At 43.0% G+C, this 16,195-nt stretch overlaps 1 protein-coding gene across 1 annotated transcript; it reads left to right on the plus strand.

Moving 5' to 3' along the window:
• Positions 1–214: 214 nt before the first annotated feature.
• Positions 215–14,435, plus strand: LOC104517394 (creatine kinase S-type, mitochondrial-like; the record flags this gene model as incomplete). The annotated part of the gene is made up of 6 exons (XM_010162036.1): positions 215–258; positions 6,418–6,491; positions 10,798–10,970; positions 12,016–12,214; positions 13,400–13,495; positions 14,214–14,435. Coding segments are annotated over exons 3-6 (669 nt in total), but the record flags the coding sequence as incomplete, so codon positions are not given.
• Between the last annotated feature and the right edge of the window lie 1,760 nt (positions 14,436–16,195).

Genomic DNA, 16,195 nt, shown 5'->3' on the forward strand with positions numbered 1-16,195 from the left:
TGTTTCTGTCACCCAACTGTTAGATGCCTCCCTCCTGCCACATCCCGCTCACGTCCTCAAGGGCACCCTTGTGCAAGCAAATGTCATTCATGTAACCCAGTGAAATAGGATTGGCCACTGCAGCAATTATTTTCGTTTCCCTCACCTCCTTCTCCCCCTCTCATATTACCTGGGCTCCTGTCAGCGCACCAACTTGTTATTCCCTTTACGCTCTGGGCTCGCTGCAGGCAGCAGGACGTCTCTACCTTCAGCTTCAAGGTCGGTTTAACTACCTATATTGCTTTTCTAGCCTCAAATGGTAGCATTTCAAATACAAGGGTTATTAAAAATGAATTCAAAGCACCACGGGATGTGGGGTAATTTGTTTATAATTTATTGATTCACATAAGTACTTGGTGCAGGAAAAAATGTGTCAGCCCACTGTGCAGCTGCTGCGAATGCTGACCCTAAGGAACAGTTTAAGAAAGGGAAAAATAAGTCCCTTCGCAGATGTGTAACAAGTTCAGAGAAAACATCTCTAATTCAGTAAGGTTTTTTGTGATCTTGATTGTAGCTGTCTTCACTATGGAGATGAGGGGTTTATACTGTGAAATACTGTTGGATTGATTCAGAAGGTCAAGCACTCTTTGCACCTTTGGTTGGGAATTTGGGCTTCTGAGTCTTACCAGCTCACATCTGACCAGCCAGATCTTCAGCTGACAGAAATCAAAAATCGTGTTGTTACTAAGGGGTAGTTACTAAGGGGTAGTTGTCTGATCTATCAAGAGTCTCAGTCTTTTCCATGTCTTCTCTATTCACATGAATCTATTCATAGTCTAGATTTCTTTTTCCCCAAAAAATTAATAGAGTTTTATAACCATTCACTGACCTCTAGCATTACAAGGAGAAACTGAAATTTATTTGACTTTTCATAGAGATACTCTGTCCTGTAATTAAGGCACGGTTAGAATGATAACTGCACTGGCATTGTTTCTCCACTCCAGAGTCTGTGTCTTAAAGCCAGATGGTGAAAAAGGGTCAAATTTGCTCGGGAGGAGCTATGAGAAAATATTAAAAAAACCCACCAATATTGTTTAATGAGATTTAATGTTTTAAATTATACCTTATTCTCTGAACCTGTAGAGTGATACAGCGAATTAAGAACGATGCAAACTGTTTTCTGGGCATCTAAAAATGTTCTCTCATGCATGTAGTCACTGGTGACATTTACTGCAGATGTTTCTAAGGTGCCAACGTCTTCCATAGACGGGCAGAGGAAATTTTCCACTGGCAGCTGTAGCCTCTAGCTCAAGCTAAGGATGACTCAAAGGAATTACTTCTCAGATCTGAAAGACCATCCTCCTTCTCCCTCCTCCATGTGAAAGTTCAGCTCACTGCAGTGATACCGTTAGCTGAACAGCTTAACAGTTGAAAAGATGTGTGTACACATTATCTGTGATGATGAGCCTATGTGAACTTTAGCTATGACTCTGCCATTCCTCTAAAATGTCGCTCAGGATCACATGGTGTGTCAATTAATACCACTCATGCCACAGTTCAAATATTTAATCTAGTTCTATTTCTAGAAATGTCACTGTAACCCTTGTACCTTCCTTCCCTCCTCGGCCAGAAGCGCATGTGCTGCCTACTATGAAGTATAGGATAAACACAGTGTGTTCTAGCACATCAAAAGAAAAACAGAGCTGACAACTTCCTCTTTAAAAGAAGTTCAAGGAAGTAAAGAATTAATAGCAAACACATTTTTTTAAATATTAGAAGTAGTAGTAAATTTCACAAGTTCCTGAAAGGGTAAAGAGGCAATTTGTGTGTTGTTTCTGGTGCTTGACTCCCCTCTGAAGTTCTCAAAAAGGGGTGCAACAGCTTCACCTGTGTGCAGCTGAGAGGATGTCCCTGTGCCACGGGACACGGCTGAGCCAGCCCGAGCACAGCAGTAGCTGTGAACCCTGTGTCCTGGAGATCCTCTGCAGCCAGGGGCGGTTTGCTATGTCAGTTTTCCTGAGTTGGTGATTTGAAAGGAGAATCTGTTTCAGGGTTGGTGAGGGACCTAAAGTACAAAAGCCATACCTCTTCTGGAGACTACCTTCACCTTTAACAGAGGTTTTCATCTAGGTGTATTGGGAATAAGAGGGAAAACTGGTTTATGGCCCTGAAATAGGCATTCTCCAAGTTTTTTCATCCTGCGGTTCGATCTGTGGTTACAAACAGCCCGCCTGCCTTAAGTGGCACTTGCAATCCTCTGGGCTGTTTCTCAGCCAGCACCAAATTTGCGGTAGTGACTTCTGCTAAATCTTGCTGCTGGCTTTTGTCTCCACCTTCTGTGTGTGGTAGGTAATACTTACATTAAAATACAGTTTTAAAACCAAAATACAGTCCTGGCAGGATATGAATGTCACGTTACAGGTAGCTGAGCATGTCTTGGGTGAAAGCAGAGAGGTAAAAGGTGTGACCTCTAAGATCACGACCTTTCAGGCAGGTTTTGCTGATTCACTGGCCATAAGTCATCATGGCATATTGGAACACTGCTTTGGACAAGGCAACGCCAATGTGACTCTGCATTTTTTTAACCTTTATGGTGCTGATATGGTGAGAGAATGGGAATGAAAAAACCTTGGTTTTGCAGACACCGCTACATGCTGTACAGGCTGTAGTACAGGCTGTTACATTAAGTCAGTGCTGCATTTACTCCCCTCACAGTGAACCACTGCAGGCAGTGATCCACAAGTTGACTTGTAAGGAATGAATTAAAACTGTTCACTGTGGGAGGGAGACTGGTGCATCGAGGATGCCCAGCATCTCTTTCTGAGCCAATGGGTCTGTGTTTCTTCTCTCCTGTACAACAGCATTTTTGCTTTCTACAGGTGATAGTAGAAGCACAAATGACCTTGGAAATAAAAATGTAAAGGTCTTGTTACCAGTGATAAATTCCACTGTCAGAGCTACTGAGCTGTGCTCCATGCCCTGGCCTTGGGCCAAAGGCATGTGTAATCCTGCAGGCACACAAAAGTCATGTCAAACAGCTATGAAGAGGCAAAGCCAGCATCCAAAGTATGAACAGAATGACTAAATAAGGGGAAAATGTGCAAGGCAAGTTGTCCAAGAATTTTGTAAAGCTGTCAGATTCCAACACGGGGAGCCTTTGAAGTGACTTGCAGCACATTTGACTAACAGGAAAAACCCCAAAACTTTCCCTGCCACTTTACCTGTAGAAAATACACCTGATGCTGGATATCAGCTGAGGCATGCATATTTACCCTCCACCTTCATCAGTTAAAGGATGCCCAGTTACGGGCATTGCTGAAGACCTTGCTGTCTGCGAAGGAAAGGAAGACAGACTTGTTGTATTTGCTGGGTGACAGTAGAGCCGATCAGCCCTATCATGGTAAGCAAGAGCAGGAGATAAGTGACTTGAACAGGACCGTTGCATAAGCGCCAGCAGCCTTGGCACTCACAACAGAGAGACAGTGAGCCAAATCCGACAGTGATGCCATGTGCAGCAGAAGTGGGAGCACCCTGCCCATTACAGCATAGGCTGGCACTGCTGTGCTCGTGAGGTCTGTCTTTTGTATTTCTGCCATCTGCTAAGGGATTTGAGAAGCTCGTGTTCTTCTCTCCCTGATATTCCCTGCCTGCCCTTCTTTCCATCAGGCTGCAACAAGGTCAGTACTGCCCCAGCCCATGGACTTGAGCTCCAATTTCGATTTCCTCACTGCAGAATACCAGTTCTTGTGTGTTCCCTTTGAACTGCTGTGTCTCTGGATGTGTCAGCTTCTGCTGATCTGCACACAGAACATACATGGTGCTGCAGTTTCATCATAGCCTTACCAAAACATTTCAGTTTAGACCACATCTCTGAATATTTCTGACACGATGTGCTGAAATCCCTACCTCATCAAGTCAGTAATGAAGAAGCTGCCTATATATTACATTTCGGAAAAACAGTCTTACTCCTATCAGAGTATTACCTGAGTGACACATGTTTGAGGTGTCATGCCATGAATACCAAGAACCTTGTTAAAATCCATAAAATAAAATTATTAAGTTTCATACCACAAAAGAATGTTGTGTCCAATACCATGGAACTTAGACCTTGTTTGGACAACTGAAGAAGAGATGTTCACAGAACTACAAATCAGTGCAGGTTCAGATGCAGCTAATTCTGTCTCATGTGCTACTAAAATAAAATCCAAATTCACATGTAGCCCGTGGTGCTTTGAAAGAACTTGAAACTTCCAGAAGGTTTGCGCAGTTATAAACCACTTAGCGGAGAAAAAAAATTTAAGTAGGAAACCATAAATTATAATTGGGAACCATTCAGGAATATTTTATCAGTACTTTCAGAGTCCCACAACAGACCAAAAACCTCTGCTTATTAGGAAGCATTCCAGTTTTAACAGAAAGCGCAATTAATAGTAAAAAAACCTGTGTGACTCCCAGAAGGGGCCAGCGCTTGGCAGGCAATGACCACGGTGTGCGCTTCCAGTGAACTGCTGCAGTCTCAGGGGGTGATGTGATCTCCGAATGTGTAAGCGATTTAGTAGAGTTGCTCTGCTGCTACCATGCTGGGGAGCTGGGGTGATAGGACCCTTCTAGTACCAGCAGGATGTCGAGGATGAAACAAAATGGAAAAACATTCAGGGTAGAGCTAAAGAGTAATCAATACATTTGAAAATATGATAAAAAAATTGATGGAGAGACATAAAAAAGAGCTAGTTATTAAGTAGCTACATGTGGAACAAGTAATGAGTAGAAATTCCTACAACAAACTGATAAAAGTAATAACAAAGGCCAGTGATTCAAACTGAAGAGAAACAAACTCAGGCCAGAAATAAGAAAAGAGTTGGGTTTTGGTTTGGTTTTGGTTTTTTGGTTTTTTTTTTAAACTCAGGTTGATTAACCCTCAGAACACCTTTATCTTCTCCAGACTATGCTCTGTCTAGATAGTGTTGACTGCAAGACGGATGCTTTCCTGACACAGGTGTTTTCCTTCCAGCACACCTGATCAGCACAGGCAAGCATTCCATTCCTTTTCAAGGGTTAAAACTCATAATCACAAGACGACTTCTCATACAATCACAGAATGGTTTGGGTTGGAAGGGACCTTAAAGATCATCTAGTTCCAACTCATCTAAGAATTATTCTTTCCCCTTCAAAGCTGCTTTATGGTAGAACTATAGGCACCAAGGAGAAAACAGGTTTTCTGTTATCATGAGCACATGGGAAGACCCTTAGGAAACTCCTACGAAAGAAAAGTGTGCACATCAATTTTTTGTCTGTGTAGTGGTTAAATTTCCCTGATGAAAGTAAAATCCTTCCTGTGGAGACCAAATGACAGTCTGCAGTGAAACCTGAACCACAGCATGGTATTTCTGGTAAAGTGTTCTTAGAAAAAACCTTACGCATTTCATGATACCTTTGGCTGGGACGATTATGTTTCTCTGAATCCACAGAGGTGGTGACGGTGCAGACTTACTCCTAGGGCAGGTTGACATTTTCTGTGGGGGTAAAAACAGCTCAATATGTTAACAATTTGAGGTCAGATTTGACAAATAGGTTTGATGAGAAATTTTTTTAGTTTGAGACCATTCCATTCAGACTCTTTCAAAACATATTTTGAAATATTTTTATGAAGCAATGAATTACTTAGAAATTGTGCTATTTTTAGAGTGAAAAAAAAAAAGAAAAGAAAAAACAAAACGGCCTTGATCCTGTCAAAGCATTTTGTTCATATTGTACCTTCACTATGTAAACCCTTGTTTTCTGAACTTGTACACCAGGTGTTTGTGCAAGTCTATTTGTGCTATTTTGACGGCATGTGGACTACCTGTGCAAGGCATAACACCGACTGGGTCTGTGCTGCAGCATTATTATGCATCCATATTCAGAACTACAGCTCACCCTTGTGGCAAGAAGTGTCTATTAAATTAGGAGTGACACCTTTTTCATAGAAGGGATTGGAGTCTCCATTCCACAGCACTCCAGATGATGCTTTTTCTCTCATAAGAAATTCTAACCTTCGCATTTCCCTATGCCCTTTGCATTTGACAGTCGCAACTGATGGTCCCTGCGATGGCAATGCCACGCTGAGGTCAGAAGGTCCTACCGCGGGAGCAGATCAAGCCACCTGTCGTCTCACTGTTCCTGCAGGCAGCAGCCGCGTGATGTTGTGATTGATGCTTGTCAGGTCACCTTCTCAGCAGAGTCACCTTCTCTGCAGGAGTGACTGGGTTTAAAAAGCTGAAGCACTTACGGATAAAGACAGAAACTGAACTTCTGCTTACAGAGCTGCAAAGTTTGGGGAAGAAAATAGGATGAGGAGCGCTGGAATATAGTTGTAACAGGAGATGTGTAGATAGAAATTCGTTTAAAAAAAAAAAAAGAAAGAAAAAAAAGCCTATCTTACTCTGATTTTATTTCTAGGTAGTTCACCTACGCAGTCTGTGGCATCTCCAGTGTTGGAGGCTTTTAAGAGCTGTTGGAAAAGCATCTGTCAGGTAAAGTACAGCCAGCCTCAGGGTAAGACAAATCTTTCCTGTGATCTAACAAAGCAAGAATATCCTGGGGGACAAGGCATGCAGCCACCATGGAAGATAACATTGCCATCAAGAAAAATACTGGCATTATGAGACCTTATTAAACTCAAAAAGGAAAACAGTTTCATGAGCTTAAATCCTGTCTTTGATCAGGTGTCCAAAAAGTCAATCATTCTGTCCCAAAGGTACAGGCCTGTTCCACACATCAGACCCTGAGGGCGTGAAGAAACCGCTGATGTGCCTGAACAAGGGAAGAGGTGACAATGAAACTGTCCGTGCTGAGAGGGTATGCTTTAGGGATTAAAGCTGGGCATTGCGCATCCAGTCAAAGACAGGCATAAATCAGAGTGAGGAGGGGGTGCTCATACCCTTTGAGCAGAAGAAGTGAGGTACAACATCCCTGTCTTTCCCTGACCAGACATGGCACAAAGCCTTCACTGTTTGAAGACCCTTTGCCTTTTCAAACTGGTTCCTTTTCCCCCAGGTTCATCTATTTCTTTTTCCAGGTGGTTTATTCCTCTCTCTGTTCACAGGCCGTGGTTTCTGATACAAGCCTAGACCTCAGGCACACAGTGTAGTTCAGCCTGAAAGTCAAGGATGCCAAGCTACACGCAGCCACCCAGGGTATTGTTTGTACACCACATTTTGCAGAAGCTTTGCTCTGCTCAGCTGCTCTCAGCGTCCAATAGTTGTTGCAAAGGCAAACCAAAGGATACAAGAAGCACTGGATCAGCAGCTAAACAACATTTTAGCTTTTATCACCTTCAGTGACCACGGTTTCTCTCCCAAAGAAATCACACAGGGCAGCTTCTAGCATCCTTCACCCTCACAAAGCTCCCGTGTACGTCTCAGCTCCTCCAGAAGAAATAACGCCAAGTGCTTAGCGACAAGCGTGCTGTGCTTACCTTCCAGTCCCAGACCACAACATCGTGCCGATCCGGAGTGTAACTTTCTAGCTGGGATGTTGCTTCTATCTGTTGTGCATCTTCAATCATCGGGAAAGGCTCGAAGGTAGAAAAATAAGGAGCCAATCAATAGCTGCTGTCACAACGGATGGGACTTTCCCATCACACTGCATTAGCACAAGGAATGGAGGTTGTATGAAAACATCAAACAAAGACAGTGCAGCCTTGACAGCAGATCTGTGACATGGCTAAACACAACGACCTGTCTGAGGCTGTTAGCTTTACCTGTGTCAGGCTGCAGTACACACCGCCGTCAGTCTGTGCATTGCTCTCGGTCTTTCTGAAGCATTACACAGTTGAGCCTGACTCTTCTTTGTAAAGACATCCTGCACACCATTACTCTAATTTCATCAGATGCACGGACCAGATTTGTCCCCTCCAGCGACATTGAATTTAGAGGCTCCCAAAAAATACAGGCTGGTGGAGATGCTGATGAGTGCCTGGGGTCACTGAAGTCATAATGTCATGGTCTTCGAGGGGATTTTGGTATGGCTTCTCATTCTCAGGATGAGATTTTGACTGCCAGCCAATTCCTTGCAGTAAAGATGGCATCTGTGAAACAGAACTATAAATATGTAGAGCTGCTGTGAAAATACATGTATTGTTTCTCAGACACTTTGGTATGACAATAATAGTTCTGTGCAGATTAGTCATAAGCAAATATTTCCAGTGTAGGATGGGGATGCTATACTGTGAAAAGGCACAAGAACCATCTGCTAAGTAAACAGAAAAGAAAGCAGCATGAAAACTTCCATCACAAACCTCGTATTTGGGTTTGATTTACAGTCAAACATTCTCCCACTGCATTTTGGGAGGGAGATGTCCTGTTGTAGTCATGAGAGCCTGTCCTGCAACTCACCTAATTAATTCATGGATGGAGGGCAGCCACTGCCAGCGATAAGGCTGCAGTAGATGATCTGCCTCCTGTGCCAGCCCAGTGTCAGCACGTATTTCATTATACTCCAGCGCTGTGCAACTAATTCTCGAGGACTTGGAATGGCTGAGGAAATCACAGTGTATTCTTATTTGAGAAAAAAGAAAGGAAGAAAAAAAAAAAAAAGCCTGTGGTGTCTCCCCATTTCTGTTTTAGGGAAATGCTTTCAGTGAAAAAATACTGAAATTTCTATCCATCAGCACCTTTCGTAGGAAGGAAAGTTAGATAAATGCATGTTGCATATTGAAGGCATGGAGGAGACAGAATAACAACATTCATGTTTTAAATTGCTTTAACAAAGTACAAGACATGAAACAAATTAGTCTCAAACTTGAAACACACGTGTGTCTCTTATCTCATGTATGTGACTAAAGTATAAAAAAGATGTTGCTTTTCAATAGACAACTATGCAAGCAGATCTGAGATCTTTTTACTAAGTGAGAAGATAGAGATGCGACGTTGCACTTTTCTTTAGACAGGAGTGGAAAAGGCAAAGAATTAGAGGGTTTGAGGATAACTAACCCAGACTTACCTGAAAATTACTGGACATAAGAACAGTTTGTTTACTCAAATTGAAACCAAATGCTCTGAGGTGCTTTATTTAACCTCTGAAAGAATGGTGAAGAAATTACATAAATAATTACATTTTTTAGAACTTTGAAAAAATAACTGAAGCAGCATATCCTGGGGGAAAGTTTATGTTTTCTTTTAACTCTTCCATGCCCGTTTCCCAAATATGATTTAACAGAGTCCATATTTAAGAATAAGCTTCTGTCAATGACACAAATTGGAATTTATGTCCTTTATTTAAACAGAAATTTTATCTTCTCAAGGAACTCACAGTCACTGGCAAAACTGCCAAATTCTGATTCTTGGAAGAAAAAACTATGTCTTCTTCAGACTTTCACAGAGCACACCATTTTCTCTGCTACACTTACAGATCTGTACTCCAGACACCATTCAAAACCCATAGCTGCACAGTGAACATGCTGCTGAGAAAAATAAATAAAGCATGCAAATTTTAGACCAGGGAATTTACATAGAATCATGGAATGGTTTGGGGTGGAAGGGACCTTAAAGACCATCTAGTTCCAACCCCCCTGCCATGGGCAGGGACACCTTCCACTAGACCAGGTTGCTCAAAGCCTCATCCAGCCTGGCCTTGAACACTTCCAGGGATGGGGCATCCACAGCTTCTCTCGGCAACCTGTGCCAGTGCCTCACCATCTTCATCATAACAAAAATTCTTCCTTATATCCAACCTAAATATACCCTATTCCAGTTTAAAAACATTGCCCTAGTAAAACCTGTTACACCAGACCCTGTTAAAAAGTCTCTCTCCATCTTTCTGTAAGTTGCCTTTAAATACTGAAAGGCCACTATAAGGTCTCCCTGGAGCCTTCTTATCTCCAGGCTGAACAAGCCCAACTCTCTCAGCCTGTCCCCATAGCAGAGGTGCTCCAGCCCTCTGAGCATCTTTGTGGTCTCCTCCGGATTCACTTGAACTGGTCCAGGTCCTTGCTAGCCTGTTTTTTCTGTCTACTTTAGGACTGCAATTCATCTCTTCCACATGCTTGTCCAGTCTCACACTGGAGGCATGCACACTTAACTGCACCCATGTCAACCTCTGACAAGGGGTTTTTAAGTCTATGACCACAGGTATGAAGAGTCACCTACCTTTGTTTGCTCCCATTAGGTCCATTTGATGAAGTGTATTCACATATTGGAAAAGGCTAAGAAGAGTTGACTTCTATTCCCACTTGCCACAGTACTGAGGTTTTTTAGGTCCCTAGCCCTCGCTCCTTCCCATGGTGTGAGCCTGATGATGGGTTCAAGCCTACCAACTTATTCATACAGAAGAAAAAGCACAGAGTGCTTAGCAGGTCAAGCTACCATGGAAAAGACTCAAGAGTTTCTGCTGGTGATGGCACTGAAAAGAACAATCTAGCTAATGCCACATCCTACTACATGTAACTGTACCTTACCGTACATTTTTGGCCACTGAAAAGATGACTCTGTGTGATGTGTTGATGCTAGGAAGCAAGCTAAAGGATTTGATTATGGCCTTAAATCATTAAAACAAAAAAAAATATTCAGGGTGTTGGGTTTAGAAATGTGTGCTCTACATAGCACCAAAAAAAACCCAAAAAAAAAACCACCCAGCTGATTTACAACACCCCCTAAGGTACAGTTATAGAAATAATACATGTACATACCAAACATCTTTCTGAATACACTATGTTAATGCAAACAAATAATAATAAAAAATTTTCTTCTTTTACAGAGCTAATATTAACAATGATAGTTTACTTTTCACTTGCACTGTATGAGGACTCACAGGTTGACATTGGGCTGTCTTCTCTTCCAGACATCGTATCCTCCCAGAGGAATGGCTAGCACCTTCTGTCGTCTCCTGGCTGGCCGTGCAACCACTGCACTCTTTGCAGCTGCAGGCACGGGGGTGCTAACCACCGGGTACCTCCTCAACCAGCAAAATGTGAAGGCTGCTGTTCAGGAAAAACGGAAACTCTTCCCTCCCAGGTAAGGACTTGGGATCAGGCGGTTGGCTGAGCACAGCACCCTGTTAACAGGGCTAGGAGCAACACTGAACTCTGTGGAGGAAGAAGATCCCTATCAAAGCTGCATAGTCCTCAAGTGGCCACACTGCCTGTGTGTCTGCCCATCTTACAAAATATACTGTCAGGAAGTGTGAAAATATTTTCATTATAGTAGTAAAGAAACCTCCTGTATAACTGCTGTACTTTAAAAACTCCTAATTCTGCTACAAACGGGCTGGCTGATGATTGGAAACTATTAACCGACCTTCTACTCTGTAGGTTGGCTCTGCTGGCCATAGTTGTGAAAAACAATATGCAGCAGGCTCTGACAGACCTTTTGTTTCAAAGTAGTGAATAGTATCCTAATTAAAATATATCCTTATAGAAATAATGGAGTTGTACATGAAGCAAATCATTACCAGTACAAGGTAAATGTGGCCTGATTCAGTTGCAAAAATGTCTTGCTGAAGTGTAACATTTTTATTTTCCCTGTCATGGTACATCGTGCAGTTTTCTGTAAATAACTCCATTAAAGCAAACCCAGATACTGTAGAAGAACAAGTTTCCCAGCTGACACAGATCAGGCTGTCCCGCTGACGTCCATTAAACTGTGAGAGACCCTGGGCTCTGAATTACAAATTATTTCTCCAGCTAAACTTAATTCCCTTCCTACTTGAACTAAACAATGTTAGAGTTCTTTTATTTCTGAATAAGAGCATCTCTGCAGAGATTTTATGGGGCTTACTACACTTCCAGAGCTCATTGGGATTCATTTTCCTGACAGCCCCGAGTAGCAGAAAGCTGCAATTGCCTGTTAGTGCGCTGGCCCACCAGCGTGCAATGCGGGGTACTTGCAGTGACCTGAATCTTCCTCCCTTCCTAAAATCCAGTGCAACATATAAACCCAGAACTACTGGTACTTTTAAACTATGCTGTGTACTCTGTACTTCATGGTCTCTTTCACAGCATCATAAACCAGCAAAGATTACTCTTGTGCTACAATAATTGCTTGGGATTCTTCTCTTCAGCGCAGACTATCCCGATCTCCGCAAGCATAACAATTGCATGGCTGAGTGCCTCACACCAGCCATTTACTCCAGGCTACGGGACAAGATGACTCCCAATGGCTACACCCTGGACCAGTGCATCCAAACCGGGGTTGACAATCCTGGCCATCCTTTCATTAAAACTGTGGGCATGGTCGCGGGTGATGAAGAATCCTACGAGGTAAGACGTTTCCACAGCATTCTCTTATTTGGTTCAGTTCTCATGGTATCATTCTCAAGAGCTCCTTAGATGAAGACAGATTCCGCGTAGGTTATGCACTCCCAAGACAAATTGCATCCAGGAGAGTGCAGAATGGGCAGGCCGTCCACATCAATATGGTGTTTTCCCTACTCTTCCACATCAGGAAATGCATGAACATGAGGCGTTACTACTGATGCCCTCTCTGCTGCAACTGAAGTCAATAAAATGTACCTGCTGGGCAGCTGCTGCCGCCTGCCTCCAGCAGCTGCCTTCCTTCCTACGGCTAAACTTAGTTTATGGCAAAGCTCTGCAGTCCTGAGACGCACAAAATAAAGGTAACGTGGAAATTACATTGTGGAGTACCAGAGGCAGAAGGGAAACAAAAACATCTTCTGGGAAGTGCCAGACATCATTAAGCCACAGCTTTTGGGTCATGGTTAAAGCTGAACGCAGAAAACATTAGGATGGAAAGGTTTATTTAACCCTGCAGTGAGGAAAAGTGAAGAAAATCATTATTTTTATGGGCCTCTGTGGTCTGCTTCCTTCAGCCTACCATACCATGCTACCTATTGTTATACAGCCTCCTAACAACATCCCAAGCACTGGGCTGCTGAGGATGGGCAGGGACATCTGATATCCTGGACTATCAGTGCCCGTCGTTCAGTTTACTCATTTAGATGTGCCGCTGCCTCTCGTCGCACGAAGGTGTGGGTGTGATCGGTGCTGACACACTTGAGCCAAGTGGCTCTCATGAGGACGAGTATCCCACGGCAGTGAAGACACAGGGTACTCCTGCATGCTCTAAATACAACAGGCAAGCTGCCGAGGCACTCTGCCTGTGTGTTCCAGTTGGTAATTACATCCTGAAACCTAATCTTGTTGCCACCACCTCCAGTACCTGCCTGTGGAAACCAGAGTGCGCTTGTGACTTAGGTAAGGTGCAGTTGCACCTTCTTTTCGTTGTGAAGATGAGCGGCTGCTGCAGAGCGCTGTCTGCGTCAGAAGCACCCTATCTTTTCATATGTACCCCTGCCTTAATTTGCAAAGACCTCTTTACGTCCGTCACCCACGAGCCTGTGCCAGGGGACTTCTGTGGCTGAAGCTGGTGTGTTTAAGCGTTTTTGTGACGCTGCAGAGTCTTTCTAGATTCTCTTGCCTTCATAGGTGTTTGCTGATATTTTTGACCCTGTCATTAAAGTGAGACATAATGGCTATGATCCACGGACAATGAAGCACCACACGGACCTGGATGCGTCCAAGGTAGGACAAAAATAAAATGATGAGACAATAAAGGCTCAGGGCTGCTTCTTACAGTGATGATACTGTACGTAAGAGCAGTTTTCTTTTTCCTGATCCAACTCCAGAGACAGTTATTTGAGGGTTAAGGAAAGTGGGATGCCACTTACTGCCCTAACAGCAAGACCTTGTTCCTAGCAGGGGTATCAGTCCCAACCGCACCAAGCATTTGGGCCACAGTCTCACGTGGCACTTGGGTCTGTTCATAGGCTCACAGACAGATGTGTGTCCATGGCTGGAATAAAAGCAGGAGTTGACTCCACCATGCCCACATACACGTGATCAAACCTTACCTCCTGATTAACATTCCCTCCATGGTTCAACTACACTGTGGTTTAGCATCTTCCCAGTCCTTCCTCTTTCAAAGAATTTCATCTGGCCTCTGCCCATATCCATGTTTCCAAGAGCCATGAAGATTCCTTCATATTTTGGGATCACAAAAACCTAGCTGGTTACTCTGCCATATTCATTCAGCCAAAGAAACTTGTTCCTAAAAAAAACCTCCTGGTGCCTGAAATTCTGAGGGGCTCCTGGTATCCCGAGTATTCATAATCTCACAGAGAGGTTGCCACGCATGGGCAGAAAGATGACCCTCTTTTGCATTATGTGATTTGGGTTTTTTTTAATGGTGGAGTACAACACAGGGAGCTGTGTGTGCACTCATGAAACACTCTTCCTTCAGATCACCCACGGTCAATTTGACGAGCGCTACGTCCTCTCATCACGGGTGCGGACTGGCCGCAGCATCCGAGGCCTCAGCCTTCCTCCTGCTTGCACCAGGGCAGAGCGGAGAGAGGTGGAGAATGTCGTGGTCACCGCACTCTCTGGGCTGAAAGGAGACCTCTCCGGGAAGTACTACAGCTTGACCAATATGTCCGAGAGGGATCAGCAGCAGCTTATTGATGTAAGTACAGCTCCAGGGCTGACACCACCTTCATTTACTCTCGTTTATCTTTATCTTCTTCTTTCTTTGGGTTACATGCATTCCTGTGAAGCTAAGGAGGATGATAACAGCATTACCCCATTAATTAATGGACTCTCAATATTTCTAATGTAATGGCAAACCATCCAGGGTGAGTATTCTGGCTGAGTACATAAATGTGCAGGTCCAAAACATGGAGTTATGTTCCAGAGAACAAGATCTGTGTCAGATCAAATATACACAGCTGCTGCCATGTCTTTGGACAAATAAGACGTAAATTCAGGACTTTTTCTTGGTCATTTTCTGGATAAAATATTGGTATTTTCTATATTAATAACCACTCTAAATAAAAATAGTACATTGATATAAGCATTATGTATTAACTGTATTCTAGACTGTCAGGGTGGGAGGCTTTGACTGTAATTTCTTTATGCCAGAATGACACTAATTTCCCCCAAATGGCTGTAGACAACTGCACCCAGGTGACATTTTCCCAGTCCTGTAGCTGTGTTTAAGGACTTGAAGGACCAGGCCCATAACGTGAGTTTTCATTGTCGCACAGATGGCAACACAAGGATTTTCATCATGGATTTTGTCACAGCATGTGACATGTCAAACAAACCTTGAATGTGCATTTTAAATATCCAAAGCAATGGCTGTACCCTCTTAGCTATATTCATGGCACATTAATCCATAACATCAACCAAAAGGGAGCTGATGAAGTAATGTAACTATTTATAACCCTGGAACTAGGTGTCACAGTCTGGATTAACCAGGAGTTAAGAATTCATGTAAGGTCAGTAACTTTTTTAATTGAATGTCCGCGGTAATATGCTTATTGACAAGACATTGATGACCCATTGTAGGTTTTATTTCACTGACCATTTTTTTTTTTCAGTGAGAGAGCTCCTCAGAAAGCAGAGGTTGAAATAGGAGTGTGGAGATTATAATTCCTTCATGGTTTAAGGCTAAGTCCTTCGGGAAGCAGAATAGGCTTCACTGATTGAGCATTTTACCTTCTTTTGTTTGTTTTTAGGGTAATGCAGATTTATAGAAATTAGGGCACTGAGTGCTGTAACCTCAGGTTCCATCTTAAACTCATACCAATGCTTACTTTCTCCAGTACCTTTGGACCTTTAACCTTCATGGTACCAGGCTTTCCACCAGCCTTTAATAAGCACCATCTGATCTTGGTAAGAGAAATCAGTGCTAGCTGAATGGCATTCAGCACAGAAGGCATTTGGTACTTCACAGATTTGGGCCATATGCATCAAAGAGAAACTAATAGTCCTCAGCTGTCTTCTTGCAAAAAGGGGAATTTTTCTTTCTAGCAAAAGTGACAAGTGGAGCAAGTTGAGAAAGGAAATGTGTCCCTGTGATGAGCAAAGAGAACTCTACACCTTTACTTTCTGTACGGTTGGGGTTCTGGCTGCATCATCTCCATCACAGGGTATCCAAAGATGAAAACCTAATATTCTCTACTAAGGGAAAAATGAAGTAAAGCGTATCAACTTGTCTACCATGTCATATTTATTCTGGATTGCTTGCTTCACTAGTCTTAATTAAACCCTAGATTAAAAAAAAAAAAAAAAAAACAGAAAAACCTCCAAAACCAACCAACAACACTCCCCACCCCACAAGATCCCCACACAACATTGGATATGGCAGCGTTTGAGGAATTAAGAACAAACAATTTTTTAGCACACACACAAGAAAATCAAATGCTTATTTGCTTTGACATA

This window comes from Eurypyga helias, unplaced genomic scaffold (genome assembly GCF_000690775.1).
Source record: "Eurypyga helias isolate BGI_N326 unplaced genomic scaffold, ASM69077v1 scaffold19422, whole genome shotgun sequence".
NCBI classification, from domain to species: domain Eukaryota; kingdom Metazoa; phylum Chordata; class Aves; order Eurypygiformes; family Eurypygidae; genus Eurypyga; species Eurypyga helias.